A 19,408-nucleotide genomic window follows, 5' to 3' on the forward strand; every position below is an offset into this window, starting at 1 on the left:
TTGTAGAAGTAATCCGCCCCAATGATTAGGTGATCACCCCTGGAAATCAATCGTTATCACTGAGGAAAGTAACAGCCAGCCACACATTTCCCCTGCAGTGGCCACTACAGGGAAACTGTAGTATTACATGGCACCAATTCTAATTAATGGTCAACCATGTGACACATAGCCGTGCCAAGACCTCCAGAGCAAGAGCTACTCTTTATTAGCGCCTCTGGATTAAAAGTTGGATCCCCAAAATTTCCCCAACTGCTCTATGTCAAACAATAATGCCCATGAAGCTCCACCTTCCTCTTCAAAAAAGAGGATCTACTGCAGTTGCGGTGTGAATTATAACATATAACGTGACCCTTCTTATAAATTATTATAATTATTGGAAGTCAACTAGGAGTTTTGTGACCGCTATAAATTCATGGGACTTATAATAAGTCATCTACGTATAATTTATAGTAGGGGGGGGGGTGCATTATCCCATAAATAATACAACAGGAAAGATTTCTGGGGCCACATTACTGTTAACTACATTGTTATTTCTCCCCACACGACCAAATAATTTATTTAACTTTTGATTAATAGTGTAAATGATTACATTCATATTTATGACCTGCGTGCACCGGGGACGGTTAACGAAAAAGTTCTCGTCTCTCTTGTCTCCCTTGATTACCAAAACTTTGCTCCAGTCTCTCTGTATAAATTCCTTTTTACTTTAATCAGAAAATCAGATAAAACAAAAGCCTCAGAATCTTACACCTGATCACTGAGAAATCTAAACGTATGAACAGGAATGTGTCACCAGGACAGGATCCGATTAGATTCAGACAGTAGGCTCCAACCTGTAACTTTCCAGCTGTTACAAAACTACAACTCCCAGCAGCTGCAGACTGGAGATCACTGAATTATGACATTTGTCCAATTTCTAAAAAATCAAAACTGAACTAGTGTTATTTATATGTACGTATTTATGTATGTCCATGTATGTATGTATATTTATGTATGTCCATATATGTGTGTATGTATGTCCATATATACTGTGTGTGTGTATATATATATGTGTGTGTTTGTGGGAATGTATGTATGTCTATATACATGTAGTTATGTGTTTGTATGTCCATATAAATGTAAGTATCTATATTTATGTATGTTCATATGTAAGTATGTATGAATGTATGTATGTCCTATATGTAAGTATGTATGAATGTATGTATAAGTATGTATGTCCTATATGTATGTATGTATGTATGTCCATATATATGTTTGTGGATATGTATGTATGTCCTATATGTATGTATGTATGTCCATATATATGTTTGTGGATATGTATGTATGTCCATATACATGTAAGTATCTATATTTATGTATGTATGAATGAATGTATGTATATATGCATGTATATGTATGAACTATGTAGATGTATGAATGTCTAAATATGGATGTCTATATATAAATATAATCGAAGAAGCCACGGCACTCAGTATAGAAGGGTGTTCAGGTAGGATTCAACTCTGTAGTATTTTGGAAGAAAACCTGGCCAGGTTTTCTGCCAAAATATATATAAATATATGTATATCTATATATATATATATATATATATAGAAATATATGTATATCTATATATATATATGTATATCTATATATATATATATATATATATATATATATATGTATATGTATTTTGTTTATGTATGAATGTCTATATATATATGTTCGTATGTCAACAAAATGTTCATGTCTATCTTACAGGGCAAAAAATAGTTTCCGAATATTTAGTCTATTTCATCCACCACCTGTAAAGTAGAACTTTGTAGCGTTTTCCCTCTGATACACGGTGAAGCTTTGTGGAAAGGATTTTGATTGAAAATCTTCCAGGCTCTAGTTGTTTGCGATCAGTGATCAGGAACTTCACAGACAGAACGCAGGAATGCCGCCATCTTGGCACAATTTCATGCTGTGATTGCCAGGCTGATGCTCTGTAAGTTGTTGCTATTCCCAGCAATTACCGTCAGCCACGTTACCACCTCAACAGTGCAGTAGTAACAAACCAGCAATCACAGGAGAGAAAGACGATATCACTGTAGATCAGTCCAATGGTGTTCTGCAAAGTCTGAATTCTTAGGGCACGGCAGCGGGGGAGGCGTTCACAGTTGACCAAATAAAAATTGTATGTAACCGATACCTGACAGGGTTGTAGAGGGAACAGGGACATAGCCGAAGGGGGTGTAGAAGTAGCAGTTGCACCCAAGCCCTGATGCCTGAGGGGCTCTTAGATCCCTCTGCCACATAAGAGGACACCAGTATTATAATTGGCACATGGAAGGTGGAGGGCCTTGATACAGGTTTTGCATTGGGACCCAGGAGCTTCCAGTTACGCCTCAAGTCCAGAGGAGCCCAGATAGCCTTCTGCCATAACAGAGCTGCAGTAATAGAAAAAGACAATGCAACGGTGAGACAGTATTTAATGGTAATTGCACAATAATATAAGGGGCGTACATAGGTTTTTTCAGGTGGGGGGTTCTTGGGTATGGTTGTGCATAGGTATGCGGTGGGCACACAAACAAATGCACAGGCACCTTATAGACACAGACAGTGCTCTCATTATAAAGTTAATAAATATTGTCACCATACAGTATACATGGACATTGCTGCCATACAGTACACATAACTAATGCCAACATACAGTACACATAACTAATGACAACATACAGTACACATAACTAATGCCAACATACAGTACACATAACTAATGCCAACATACAGTACACATAACTAATGCCAACATACAGTACACATAACTAATGCCAACATACAGTACACATAACTAATGCCAACATACAGTACACATAACTAATGCCAACATACAGTACACATAATTAATGCCAACATACAGTACACATAACTAATTCCAACATACAGTACACATAACTAATGCCAACATACAGTACACATAACTAATGCCAACATACTGTACACAAATAATTCTGCCATACAGCACATATAACTAATGCCAACATACTGTACACATAACTAATGCCAACATATAGTACACATAACAAATGCCAAAATACTGTACACAAATAATTTTGCCATACGGTACACGTAATTAATGCCAACATACAGTACACATAACTAATGCCAACATACAATACACATAACTAATGCCACCATACAGTACACATAACTAATGCCAACAAACAGTACACATAACTAATGCCAACATACAGTACACATAACTAATGCCAACATACAGTACACATAACTAATGCCAACATACAGCACACATAACTAATGCCAACATACAGTACACATAATTAATGCCAACATACAGTACACATAACTAATGCCAACATACAGTACACATAACTAATGCCAACATACAGTACACATAACTACTGCCAACATACAGTACACATAACTAATGCCAACATACAGTACACATAACTAATGCCAACATACAGTACACATAACTAATGACAACATACTGTACACAAATAATTCTGCCATACAGCACACATAACTAATGCCAACATACTGTACACAAATAATTATGCGATACAGTACACATAACTAATGCCAACATACTGTACACATAACTAATGCCAACATATAGTAGACATAACAAATGCCAAAATACTGTACACAAATAATTTTGCCATATGGTACACGTAATTAATGGCAACATGCAGTACACATAAATAATGTTGCAATACTGTGCACATAACTAATGCCACCATACAGTACACATAACTAATGCCAACATACAGTACACATAACTAATGCCAACATACAGTACACATAACTAATGCCAACATACAGTACACATAACTAATGCCACCATACAGTACACATAACTAATGCCACCATACAGTACACATAACTAATGCCAACATACAGTACACATAACTAATGCCAACATACAGTACACATAACTAATGCCACCATACAGTACACATAACTAATGCCAACATACAGTACACATAATTAATGCCAACATACAGTACACATAACTAATGCCAACATACAGTACACATAACTAATGCCACCATACAGTACACATAACTAATGCCACCATACAGTACACATAACTACTGCCAACATACAGTACACATAACTACGGCCAACATACAGTACACATAACTAATTCCAACATACAGTACACATAACTAATGCCACCATACAGTACACATAACTACTGCCAACATACAGTACACATAACTACGGCCAACATACAGTACACATAACTAATGCCAACATACAGTACACATAACTAATGGCAACATACAGTACACATAACTAATGGCAACATACAGTACACATAACTAATGCCACCATACAGTACACATAATTAATGCCAACATACAGTACACATAACTAATGCCAACATACAGTACACATAACTAATGCCACCATACAGTACACATAATTAATGCCAACATACAGTACACATAACTAATGACAACATACAGTACACATAACTAATGCCAACATACTGTACACAAATAATTCTGCCATACAGCACACATAACTAATGCCAACATACTGTACACAAATAATTCTGCCATACAGCACACATAACTAATGCCAACATACTGTACACAAATAATTATGCGATACAGTACACATAACTAATGCCAACATACTGTACACATAACTAATGCCAACATATAGTAGACATAACAAATGCCAAAATACTGTACACAAATCATTTTGCCATACGGTACACGTAATTAATGCCAACATGCAGTACACATAAATAATGTTGCAATACTGTGCACATAACTAATGTCACCATACAGTACACATAACTAATGCCAACATACAGTACACATAACTAATGCCAACATACAGTACACATAACTAATGCCAACATAAAGTACACATAACTAATGCCACCATACAGTACACATAACTAATGCCAACATACAGTACACATAACTAATGCCAACATACAGTACACATAACTAATGCCAACATACAGTACACATAACTAATGCCAACATACAGTACACATAACTAATGCCAACATACAGTACACATAACTAATGCCACCATACAGTACACATAACTAATGCCAACATACAGTACACATAACTAATGCCAACATACAGTACACATAATTAATGCCAACATACAGTACACATAACTAATGCCAACATACAGTACACATAACTAATGCCAACATACAGTACACATAACTAATGCCAACATACAGTACACATAACTAATGCCAACATACAGTACACATAACTACGGCCAACATACAGTACACATAACTACTGCCAACATACAGTACACATAACTAATGCCAACATACAGTACACATAACTAATGCCAACATACAGTACACATAACTAATGACAACATACTGTACACAAATAATTCTGCCATACAGCACACATAACTAATGCCAACATACTGTACACAAATAATTATGCGATACAGTACACATAACTAATGCCAACATACTGTACACATAACTAATGCCAACATATAGTAGACATAACAAATGCCAAAATACTGTACACAAATAATTTTGCCATATGGTACACGTAATTAATGGCAACATGCAGTACACATAAATAATGTTGCAATACTGTGCACATAACTAATGCCACCATACAGTACACATAACTAATGCCAACATACAGTACACATAACTAATGCCAACATACAGTACACATAACTAATGCCAACATACAGTACACATAACTAATGCCAACATACAGTACACATAACTAATGCCACCATACAGTACACATAACTAATGCCAACATACAGTACACATAACTAATGCCAACATACAGTACACATAACTAATGCCACCATACAGTACACATAACTAATGCCAACATACAGTACACATAACTAATGCCAACATACAGTACACATAACTAATGCCACCATACAGTACACATAACTAATGCCAACATACAGTACACATAATTAATGCCAACATACAGTACACATAACTAATGCCAACATACAGTACACATAACTAATGCCACCATACAGTACACATAACTAATGCCACCATACAGTACACATAACTACTGCCAACATACAGTACACATAACTACGGCCAACATACAGTACACATAACTAATTCCAACATACAGTACACATAACTAATGCCACCATACAGTACACATAACTACTGCCAACATACAGTACACATAACTACGGCCAACATACAGTACACATAACTAATGCCAACATACAGTACACATAACTAATGCCAACATACAGTACACATAACTAATGCCACCATACAGTACACATAATTAATGCCAACATACAGTACACATAACTAATGCCAACATACAGTACACATAACTAATGCCAACATACAGTACACATAACTAATGCCACCATACAGTACACATAATTAATGCCAACATACAGTACACATAACTAATGACAACATACAGTACACATAACTAATGCCAACATACTGTACACAAATAATTCTGCCATACAGCACACATAACTAATGCCAACATACTGTACACAAATAATTCTGCCATACAGCACACATAACTAATGCCAACATACTGTACACAAATAATTATGCGATACAGTACACATAACTAATGCCAACATACTGTACACATAACTAATGCCAACATATAGTAGACATAACAAATGCCAAAATACTGTACACAAATCATTTTGCCATACGGTACACGTAATTAATGCCAACATGCAGTACACATAAATAATGTTGCAATACTGTGCACATAACTAATGTCACCATACAGTACACATAACTAATGCCAACATACAGTACACATAACTAATGCCAACATACAGTACACATAACTAATGCCAACATAAAGTACACATAACTAATGCCACCATACAGTACACATAACTAATGCCAACATACAGTACACATAACTAATGCCAACATACAGTACACATAACTAATGCCAACATACAGTACACATAACTAATGCCACCATACAGTACACATAACTAATGCCAACATACAGTACACATAACTAATGCCAACATACAGTACACATAACTAATGCCAACATACAGTACACATAACTAATGCCAACATACAGTACACATAACTAATGCCACCATACAGTACACATAACTACTGCCAACATACAGTACACATAACTACGGCCAACATACAGTACACATAACTAATGCCAACATACAGTACACATAACTAATGCCACCATATAGTACACATAACTACTGCCAACATACAGTACACATAACTACGGCCAACATACAGTACACATAACTAATGCCAACATACAGTACACATAACTAATGCCAACATACAGTACACATAACTAATGCCAACATACAGTACACATAACTAATGCCAACATACAGTACACATAACTAATGCCACCATATAGTACACATAATGGCAACATACAGTACACATAACTAATGCCAACATACAGTACACATAACTAATGCCAACACACAGTACACATAACTAATGCCACCATACAGTACACATAATTAATGCCAACATACAGTACACATAACTAATGACAACATACTGTACACAAATAATTCTGCCATACAGCACACATAACTAATGCCAACATACTGTACACAAATAATTCTGCCATACAGCACACATAACTAATGCCAACATACTGTACACAAATAATTATGCGATACAGTACACATAACTAATGCCAACATACTGTACACATAACTAATGCCAACATATAGTAGACATAACAAATGCCAAAATACTGTACACAAATCATTTTGCCATACGGTACACGTAATTAATGCCAACATGCAGTACACATAAATAATGTTGCAATACTGTGCACATAACTAATGCCACCATACAGTACACATAACTAATGCCAACATACAGTACACATAACTAATGCCAACATACAGTACACATAACTAATGCCAACATACAGTACACATAACTAATGCCACCATACAGTACACATAACTAATGCCAACATACAGTACACATAACTAATGCCAACATACAGTACACATAACTAATGCCAACATACAGTACACATAACTAATGCCAACATACAGTACACATAACTAATGCCAACATACAGTACACATAACTAATGCCAACATACAGTACACATAACTAATGCCACCATACAGTACACATAACTAATGCCAACATACAGTACACATAACTAATGCCAACATACAGTACACATAACTAATGCCAACATACAGTACACATAACTAATGCCAACATACAGTACACATAACTAATGCCACCATACAGTACACATAACTACTGCCAACATACAGTACACATAACTACGGCCAACATACAGTACACATAACTAATGCCAACATACAGTACACATAACTAATGCCACCATATAGTACACATAACTACTGCCAACATACAGTACACATAACTAATGCCAACATACAGTACACATAACTAATGCCAACATACAGTACACATAACTAATGCCAACATACAGTACACATAACTAATGCCAACATACAGTACACATAACTAATGCCAACATACAGTACACATAACTAATGCCAACATACAGTACACATAACTAATGCCAACATACAGTACACATAACTAATGCCACCATACAGTACACATAACTAATGCCAACATACAGTACACATAACTAATGCCACCATACAGTACACATAACTAATGCCAACATACAGTACACATAACTAATGCCAACATACAGTACACATAACTAATGACAACATACTGTACACAAATAATTCTGCCATACAGTACACATAACTAATGCCAACATACAGTACACATAACTAATGCCAACATACAGTACACATAACTAATGCCAACATACAGTACACATAACTAATGCCAACATACAGTACACATAACTAATGCCACCATATAGTACACATAATGGCAACATACAGTACACATAACTAATGCCAACATACAGTACACATAACTAATGCCAACACACAGTACACATAACTAATGCCACCATACAGTACACATAATTAATGCCAACATACAGTACACATAACTAATGACAACATACTGTACACAAATAATTCTGCCATACAGCACACATAACTAATGCCAACATACTGTACACAAATAATTCTGCCATACAGCACACATAACTAATGCCAACATACTGTACACAAATAATTATGCGATACAGTACACATAACTAATGCCAACATACTGTACACATAACTAATGCCAACATATAGTAGACATAACAAATGCCAAAATACTGTACACAAATCATTTTGCCATACGGTACACGTAATTAATGCCAACATGCAGTACACATAAATAATGTTGCAATACTGTGCACGTAACTAATGCCACCATACAGTACACATAACTAATGCCAACATACAGTACACATAACTAATGCCAACATACAGTACACATAACTAATGCCAACATACAGTACACATAACTAATGCCACCATACAGTACACATAACTAATGCCAACATACAGTACACATAACTAATGCCAACATACAGTACACATAACTAATGCCAACATACAGTACACATAACTAATGCCAACATACAGTACACATAACTAATGCCAACATACAGTACACATAACTAATGCCAACATACAGTACACATAACTAATGCCACCATACAGTACACATAACTAATGCCAACATACAGTACACATAACTAATGCCAACATACAGTACACATAACTAATGCCAACATACAGTACACATAACTAATGCCAACATACAGTACACATAACTAATGCCACCATACAGTACACATAACTACTGCCAACATACAGTACACATAACTACGGCCAACATACAGTACACATAACTAATGCCAACATACAGTACACATAACTAATGCCACCATATAGTACACATAACTACTGCCAACATACAGTACACATAACTACGGCCAACATACAGTACACATAACTAATGCCAACATACAGTACACATAACTAATGCCAACATACAGTACACATAACTAATGCCAACATACAGTACACATAACTAATGCCAACATACAGTACACATAACTAATGCCAACATACAGTACACATAACTAATGCCAACATACAGTACACATAACTAATGCCAACATACAGTACACATAACTAATGCCACCATACAGTACACATAACTAATGCCAACATACAGTACACATAACTAATGCCACCATACAGTACACATAACTAATGCCAACATACAGTACACATAACTAATGACAACATACTGTACACAAATAATTCTGCCATACAGCACACATAACTAATGCCAACATACTGTACACAAATAATTCTGCCATACAGCACACATAACTAATGCCAACATACTGTACACAAATAATTATGCGATACAGTACACATAACTAATGCCAACATACTGTACACATAACTAATGCCAACATATAGTAGACATAACAAATGCCAAAATACTGTACACAAATCATTTTGCCATACGGTACACGTAATTAATGCCAACATGCAGTACACATAAATAATGTTGCAATACTGTGCACATAACTAATGCCACCATACAGTACACATAACTAATGCCAACATACAGTACACATAACTAATGCCAACATACAGTACACATAACTAATGCCAACATACAGTACACATAACTAATGCCACCATACAGTACACATAACTAATGCCAACATACAGTACACATAACTAATGCCAACATACAGTACACATAACTAATGCCAACATACAGTACACATAACTAATGCCAACATACAGTACACATAACTAATGCCAACATACAGTACACATAACTAATGCCACCATACAGTACACATAACTAATGCCAACATACAGTACACATAACTAATGCCAACATACAGTACACATAACTAATGCCAACATACAGTACACATAACTAATGCCAACATACAGTACACATAACTAATGCCACCATACAGTACACATAACTACTGCCAACATACAGTACACATAACTACGGCCAACATACAGTACACATAACTAATGCCAACATACAGTACACATAACTAATGCCACCATATAGTACACATAACTACTGCCAACATACAGTACACATAACTACGGCCAACATACAGTACACATAACTAATGCCAACATACAGTACACATAACTAATGCCAACATACAGTACACATAACTAATGCCAACATACAGTACACATAACTAATGCCAACATACAGTACACATAACTAATGCCAACATACAGTACACATAACTAATGCCAACATACAGTACACATAACTAATGCCAACATACAGTACACATAACTAATGCCACCATACAGTACACATAACTAATGCCAACATACAGTACACATAACTAATGCCACCATACAGTACACATAACTAATGCCAACATACAGTACACATAACTAATGACAACATACTGTACACAAATAATTCTGCCATACAGCACACATAACTAATGCCAACATACTGTACACAAATAATTCTGCCATACAGCACACATAACTAATGCCAACATACTGTACACAAATAATTATGCGATACAGTACACATAACTAATGCCAACATACTGTACACATAACTAATGCCAACATATAGTAGACATAACAAATGCCAAAATACTGTACACAAATCATTTTGCCATACGGTACACGTAATTAATGCCAACATGCAGTACACATAAATAATGTTGCAATACTGTGCACATAACTAATGCCACCATACAGTACACATAACTAATGCCAACATACAGTACACATAACTAATGCCAACATACAGTACACATAACTAATGCCAACATACAGTACACATAACTAATGCCACCATACAGTACACATAACTAATGCCAACATACAGTACACATAACTAATGCCAACATACAGTACACATAACTAATGCCAACATACAGTACACATAACTAATGCCAACATACAGTACACATAACTAATGCCAACATACAGTACACATAACTAATGCCACCATACAGTACACATAACTAATGCCAACATACAGTACACATAACTAATGCCAACATACAGTACACATAACTAATGCCAACATACAGTACACATAACTAATGCCAACATACAGTACACATAACTAATGCCACCATACAGTACACATAACTAATGCCACCATACAGTACACATAACTACTGCCAACATACAGTACACATAACTACGGCCAACATACAGTACACATAACTAATGCCAACATACAGTACACATAACTAATGCCACCATATAGTACACATAACTACTGCCAACATACAGTACACATAACTACGGCCAACATACAGTACACATAACTAATGCCAACATACAGTACACATAACTAATGCCAACATACAGTACACATAACTAATGCCAACATACAGTACACATAACTAATGCCAACATACAGTACACATAACTAATGCCAACATACAGTACACATAACTAATGCCAACATACAGTACACATAACTAATGCCAACATACAGTACACATAACTAATGCCACCATACAGTACACATAACTAATGCCAACATACAGTACACATAACTAATGCCACCATACAGTACACATAACTAATGCCAACATACAGTACACATAACTAATGACAACATACTGTACACAAATAATTCTGCCATACAGCACACATAACTAATGCCAACATACTGTACACAAATAATTCTGCCATACAGCACACATAACTAATGCCAACATACTGTACACAAATAATTATGCGATACAGTACACATAACTAATGCCAACATACTGTACACATAACTAATGCCAACATATAGTAGACATAACAAATGCCAAAATACTGTACACAAATCATTTTGCCATACGGTACACGTAATTAATGCCAACATGCAGTACACATAAATAATGTTGCAATACTGTGCACATAACTAATGCCACCATACAGTACACATAACTAATGCCAACATACAGTACACATAACTAATGCCAACATACAGTACACATAACTAATGCCAACATACAGTACACATAACTAATGCCACCATACAGTACACATAACTAATGCCAACATACAGTACACATAACTAATGCCAACATACAGTACACATAACTAATGCCAACATACAGTACACATAACTAATGCCACCATACAGTACACATAACTAATGCCAACATACAGTACACATAACTAATACCAACATACAGTACACATAACTAATGCCAACATACAGTACACATAACTAATGCCAACATACAGTACACATAACTAATGCCACCATACAGTACACATAACTACTGCCAACATACAGTACACATAACTACGGCCAACATACAGTACATATAACTAATGCCAACATACAGTACACATAACTAATGCCACCATACAGTACACATAACTAATGCCACCATACAGTACACATAACTAATGCCAACATACAGTACACATAATTAATGCCAACATACAGTACACATAACTAATGCCACCATATAGTACACATAACTACTGCCAACATACAGTACACATAACTACGGCCAACATACAGTACACATAACTAATGCCACCATATAGTACACATAATGGCAACATACAGTACACATAACTAGTGCCAACATACAGTACACATAACTAATGCCAACATACGGTACACTTAATTAATAGCAACATACAGTACACATAACTAATTCCAAGATACAGTACACATAAACAATGCTGCCATACTGTATACATAAATAATGGCAATAGCAAACAAGACAGAGGAGAAGCAGCCAGAGGGTCGTGCCGTTCTTGCCCATTTATCCGGGGATCGGAGGTATATTGTTCTTAATTAAGGACAAAGGGGGAATATTTTTTTATGTTTCTCCCTCTTTTCTACATATACGTAAATAAGTGTAGCCAGTGGTGGAACTGTAGGTAGTGCATAGGTTACCCAGGTATTGGGGCCGAGAGGTCCAAATGCCCCTCTTCCACAGAGTTGCAGCCTTTGAATTAAGGCTCAAGATCTTAAAGTTACGCTGCAGTGATTTGTGTGTTGGGTAGATATAAAACACTGACAGACCCAGGAGGGACAGAGCAGTTTTACAAAAAAAAATCTAAAAAATAACATGATGCAGCTCGACCATTGCGCGGCTTCAGATTTGGCGGTCTGTAGGTTATTATTACAGGTGCATTTGTGTAACAAGCGTGTTTTCCATTTATAGGACATTGTTACTATGCAGCTGTGTGCTAATAAGTTGGACAAGAAAGACTTCTTCGGGAAGTCAGACCCTTTCCTCGTATTCTACCGCAGTAATGAGGATGGCACGTAAGTCTGACTGGTGACTGCGTATTATAAACTACAAGATGTTCTACAGGGTGGTAGAAAGGGCATTTGCTTGAGAATCTCCAAGTAACAATTGAGCAACAATTACTTTCCACACATTATTTATAGTTACTATTATAAGCCAGACAAATCTACTAAGATCAATACAAAACCAACTAACTGCTCTCCGACTGGCAATAAAAATTTGTCTTAAAGGGACGCAGTCTTAAAGAGGACCTGTTACTAGGTCATATAAGTTGAACTGGTTAACTGACCCGAATAGCGCTGTCTCCCTGATTCCAGCGCTGTTTTTCTTTTTTTCCTGGACCCTCCCATTCCAGAGATATGGCCCACTGTTTTGATGGCTCCCTATATGCCAATTTGCTGTAGTTAGCCAACAGGGCTACCCTCAAGCTGCCTCACTCTGATTGGCCAGCATCAGAAGCAGGGAAGCTAGCTCCTCCCCATTGGCTAACTAGAGCAAATTAGCATAGAAGGAGCTAACACAACAGTGGGCCATATCTCTAGAACAGGAGGGTCCAGGAAAAAAGGAAAAACAGCGCTGGAATCAGGGAGACAGGGCCATTCAGGTCAGTAAACCAATTCAACTTATATGACCTAGTGACAGATCCTCCATCATTGCAGCCCAGTTAAGTGCATGGTGTTGTTCCCTGTTACCAGCTATTTCAGACTGTAAAGAGGCAATTAGAGATCATGAACACGGCAATATGAAAAATCGTCACTTTGTACAGATGCACACTTGTGGAGTTCCGTATGGTATCATATGTAAGTTACCCTTGTAAGGGTATCTTATGAGTTCTGTGTATTTCCATATGAGTTCCATATGGTGTTTCTGTATCAGTGTAGTATGTGACTGCTCAAATATCTCTCCTTACTCTAGGCTGATAGCCCTTACCTACACTAGAGCAATGTAAAAAGCATCCGGGATTTTTTTCGTTCACTGACAGCAAGCAGAGACCTTGAAAATGGTGCCGCACAAATTATATTAGGGAGTGGCAGAACTTTCCATTTCTACAGTGATTATTGATCTTGGTCCAGGGAGTCACCATTTACCTTATTTTACAGGTTCACAATTTGCCACAAAACAGAAGTTGTGAAGAACACGTTGAACCCTGTATGGCAGCCATTCACTATCCCTGTGCGAGCGCTGTGCAACGGTGACTATGACAGGTCTGGGAATTCCTGGATCCATTCTCCAGGTTATCTCTGTAGTCAGTAACAATTGTATTCCAGATGTCCCCCTATAACACAGCCTGGCAGGCAGAAGGGTTCGGTGTAACTAAATATCAAACTGTTGTGGAGGATTTTTTCTGACCATCGCTGTTGTTTCCCCTAAAGAGCTGTTACCTACGCTTCCCGCTCCAGTCTACATAGGCAATAATATGTGCAATTGGAGAACCCATGTATGTATGTGTGTATGTATGTGTGTGTGTGTGTGTGTGTATGTGTACTATATGCACAACTGCATCTTTGCACCTATAATACATTGGTTTGTGTTTATGTATGTACGTATATGTATGAGTGCGTATTTTTGTATATCTGTGTCTATGTATGAATGTGTATATACTGTATATACATTTTGTGTGTATATTTATGTAGTGTGTATGTATTCTTTGGTTTATCTGTGTTTATGCAAGTGTGTGTATTCATGTGTGCGTGTATATATTTGTGTGTGTATGTATGAGTGTGTTTAAGTGTATGTATATGTGTGTATGCATGTGTATGAATTTATGTATGTTTACATTTCTGTATGTATTGTATGTATATTTATGCTGTGTGTATGTATGATTGAGTGTGTATTTGTATGTGTGTGTATGTATAAATGTAAATTTGTATGTATTTATATAAATATATGTGTATGGGGTATTTATGATGTGTGGGTATATGTATTTTTATGTGCGAATATCAGTGTGTATTTGTGTGTGTGTGTGTGTGTGTATGAATGCATGTGTATGTATGAGTGTATATATAAATGTCTTGTATATGTATTGTGTGTATGTTTGTTTGTGTGTGTGTGTGTGGGTATATATATTTTGTATTTGTGTGTGTATCAGTGAGTGTGTATTTAAATAAATTTGTGTAGTTAAGTGCGTGTATGTATTTATATGTGAATTTATGTGTGTGTGTATATATTGTGTGTTTGTGTATATGTATGTATGTATGTATGAGTGTGTATTTATATGCATGTATATGCATATATGTGTGTGTGTACATATATATATATATATATATATATATATATAAACACACTATATATTTCTATACATATATATAGTGTGTTTGTTCATGTGTATGTATGAGTATATATTTATATGAATGCATGTGTATGCATGTACTGTATGGGTGCTTTGTACTTGTATATATGTAGTGTCTGTATGTATGAGTGTGTATTTATATAAATAGTTGTGTATGTATGTACTGTACTGTGTGTGTGCGTGTATGAGTATGTATTTATAAAAATTGTTGTGTATGTACTGTACTGTATGTGTGTATGAGTGTATTTATATGAATGTGTTTGTATGTACTGTATGTGCTTGTATATATCTAATGTGTATGTATGAAATTGTATTTATATGAATGCGTGGGTGTATTTCTAGGTGTGTGTGTGTGTGTGTGTGTGTGTGTGTGTGTGTGTGTATATAAATATATATATACATGAGTTTGTATTTATATAAATAGGTGTGCATATATGTACTGTATGTGTGCGTGTATATATCTAGTGTGTGTAGGTATAAGTTTGTATTTATATGAATGCGTGTCTGTTTGTATGTGTGTATATGTTTCTATTTATATAAATAAGTGTGTATGTATGTATGTATGTATTTATGTGAATGTGTGTTTGTGTATGAGTTTGTATTTATATAAATAGGTGTGTGTATGTATGTATGTATGTACTGTATGTGAATGTGTGTGTGTTTGTGCATGAGTTGTAATTATATAAATGGGTGTGTGTGTTTGTGTGTGTGTGTGTGTGTGTGTGTGTGTGTGTGTGTGTGTGTGTGTGTGTTGTGTATGAGTTTGTATTTATATAAGTGTGTGTGTGTGTGTGTGTGTGTGTGTGTGTGTGTGTGTGTGTGTGTGTGTGTGTGTGTGTGTGTGTGTGTGTTGTGTTTGTATTTATATAAATAGGTGTGTGTATGTATGTGTTTGTGTGTGTGTATGAGAATGTATTTATATGAATGTGTGTATGTTTGTGTAAAAACAATGCGACAGCGTTAAACAGAAATGATATTGTATTGATATTTTGAGAACATGTAAAGCAATCAAATTGTATTACACGAGCAGCAGGACGTTACAGTGTGTTAGACGAGTCGCCTCTTATGAGTCAGTTGTCAGGGAAGAGACGCTGAAAATAGCAGCAGACAATAGCCACACTGTCCACTTTACCGTCATCTCCTCCATCACTTCATACCTTACGTTTCCAGCGGGTTCTTTTATTTTATATTTATTTGCTTTATCTGATCCAGATACATAATCAGTTACTGTAAGCCATTATGGTGCATTATGGGTAACTGGGCTACATTTGGGTCATTTTGGTTTGGTTTTGGAGTTGTTGTCTTTGGGTAACTGGATTTATTTCTATTTTTACAGGACGGTGAAAGTGGATGTGTATGACTGGGATAGGGGAGGAAGGTATGTCATATTATTAATATCTAATAACATCCAGTCAATAAAGGGATAGTCCCAGAAAAAAAGTCAGATTGACCACTGGGACTTGTGGCTCTTCAGCTGTAGGGAAACTACAACCCCCAGCATGCCCTGACAGCCTCTCTTCTTACATAGAGTTCAACTAGCCATTAGGTCTTGTAACAAACTTCCAATTTATTAACACATAGCTGAGAAACAGCGCCACTCTTGTCCACAGGTTGTGTGTGGTATTGCAGCGGAGACCTATTTAAATAGATGGGTCTGAGCTGCAATTCCAGACAACACATGGGCAGGTGTGACGCCGTTTCTGGAAGAAAGCAGCAATATTTTACTAATCTCATACAACCCATTTAAAAGCGCAGATACATTGAAGAGCTATAACATAACTTTATTGTTACTTTTCAGCCACGACTTCATTGGAGAATTTACTACGAGTTACAGAGAGTTATCCAGAGGACAGAGTCAGTTCAGTGTTTATGAGGTGAGAGATTTGTGTCCTCAAGAAATGTCACTTTATGGGTCATGTCATTTGACACTGCTGGAATCTTAAAGCCTATGTACACCTTTAAAATAGTTTCATTTTTTTTAATATATTTTTTAATAAAAACGTCTATCAGTGTGATTGGTGCAACTTTCTAATTATATTTTATTACAAATTATTTTTACTTTTTGAGATATTTTCCTGTATACAGAGCAGTTGTATCTAGCGTATGAGACCTGAATCCGTCAGGTCAGCGATCTGACAATTATAACCTATCCTGTGGATAAGTGTTTATTGTCGATTCTGGTACATCCCCTTTAATATATCTCCCCCATAGAGTTAAATGATAAACTACTGGCTTCCAGGATCCACCACTAGGGGGAGCTTGCTGCATACTGTTTATACACTGAACACAGTAGTAAAAAAGTATGCGGTAAGCTCCAAAGCTCCCTCTAGTGGTGGCTGCAGGAAGCCAGACCTTTCTCATTTAACTCTATGGGGGAGATTTATTAAAGGGGCTGTATCAGAATCGACAATTCTGCAAAGGATTTCGAGCTCTGTAATAGAAAAATAAACCTCCGACTGCAGTAAAGATATATTTAGCAGTTAATCCGAACAGAATTACATTGATAATAGGTAGGAAAAGGCTGGATCATCCATTATTACCCTGTAATGTGGTATTGCACCCCCTACTGGAGGTTTCTACAAGTGACACTTGATGACATTGATCGTGTTATTGACACTAGAAACGCGGTCCGGATACTGATGAGAGTATTATCTGAATGTTTAATCTGAGCAAAGTGAAAGATGAGAGGATTAATCAGCTCAGTATCTCATTATTTTCGGTTAGTACAGGAGTTTGTGCAGTGAAGCTGAACGTATTATCCCCGTCTCATCCTCGTCTCATCCTCGCAGCCCCATTTACTACGAGCTCCTGATACAAGGAAGTGATTTGTATGGAGAATTCAAGTCTCCGGTTTATCTATCCCATATAATAATATCCCACTAATTAAAGGGGACTCGCGCCGTCAGTTGTTTTC

At 36.3% G+C, this 19,408-nt stretch overlaps 1 protein-coding gene across 3 annotated transcripts in view; it reads left to right on the forward strand.

Annotated features, from left to right (window-relative positions):
* The window catches only part of CPNE9 (copine family member 9), a 182,459-nt gene that overhangs the window by 137,417 nt on the left and 25,634 nt on the right, over positions 1 to 19,408 (forward strand). Inside the window, exons 9-12 of one of the 3 annotated variants that reach the window (XM_075834080.1) lie at positions 14,118 to 14,221; positions 15,305 to 15,396; positions 17,831 to 17,872; positions 18,293 to 18,350. In XM_075834080.1, the coding sequence (XP_075690195.1) occupies positions 14,118 to 14,221; positions 15,305 to 15,396; positions 17,831 to 17,838 (204 nt within the window). In that variant the 3' untranslated portion in view covers positions 17,839 to 17,872; positions 18,293 to 18,350. Of the gene's footprint in view, positions 1 to 14,117; positions 14,222 to 15,304; positions 15,410 to 17,830; positions 17,873 to 18,292; positions 18,369 to 19,408 lie in introns of those variants that run through there. The other 2 variants (XM_075834077.1, XM_075834079.1) reach the window with 2 other exon arrangements.

Source organism: Rhinoderma darwinii, chromosome 7, assembly GCF_050947455.1.
Source record: "Rhinoderma darwinii isolate aRhiDar2 chromosome 7, aRhiDar2.hap1, whole genome shotgun sequence".
In the NCBI taxonomy this organism is placed as follows: domain Eukaryota; kingdom Metazoa; phylum Chordata; class Amphibia; order Anura; family Rhinodermatidae; genus Rhinoderma; species Rhinoderma darwinii.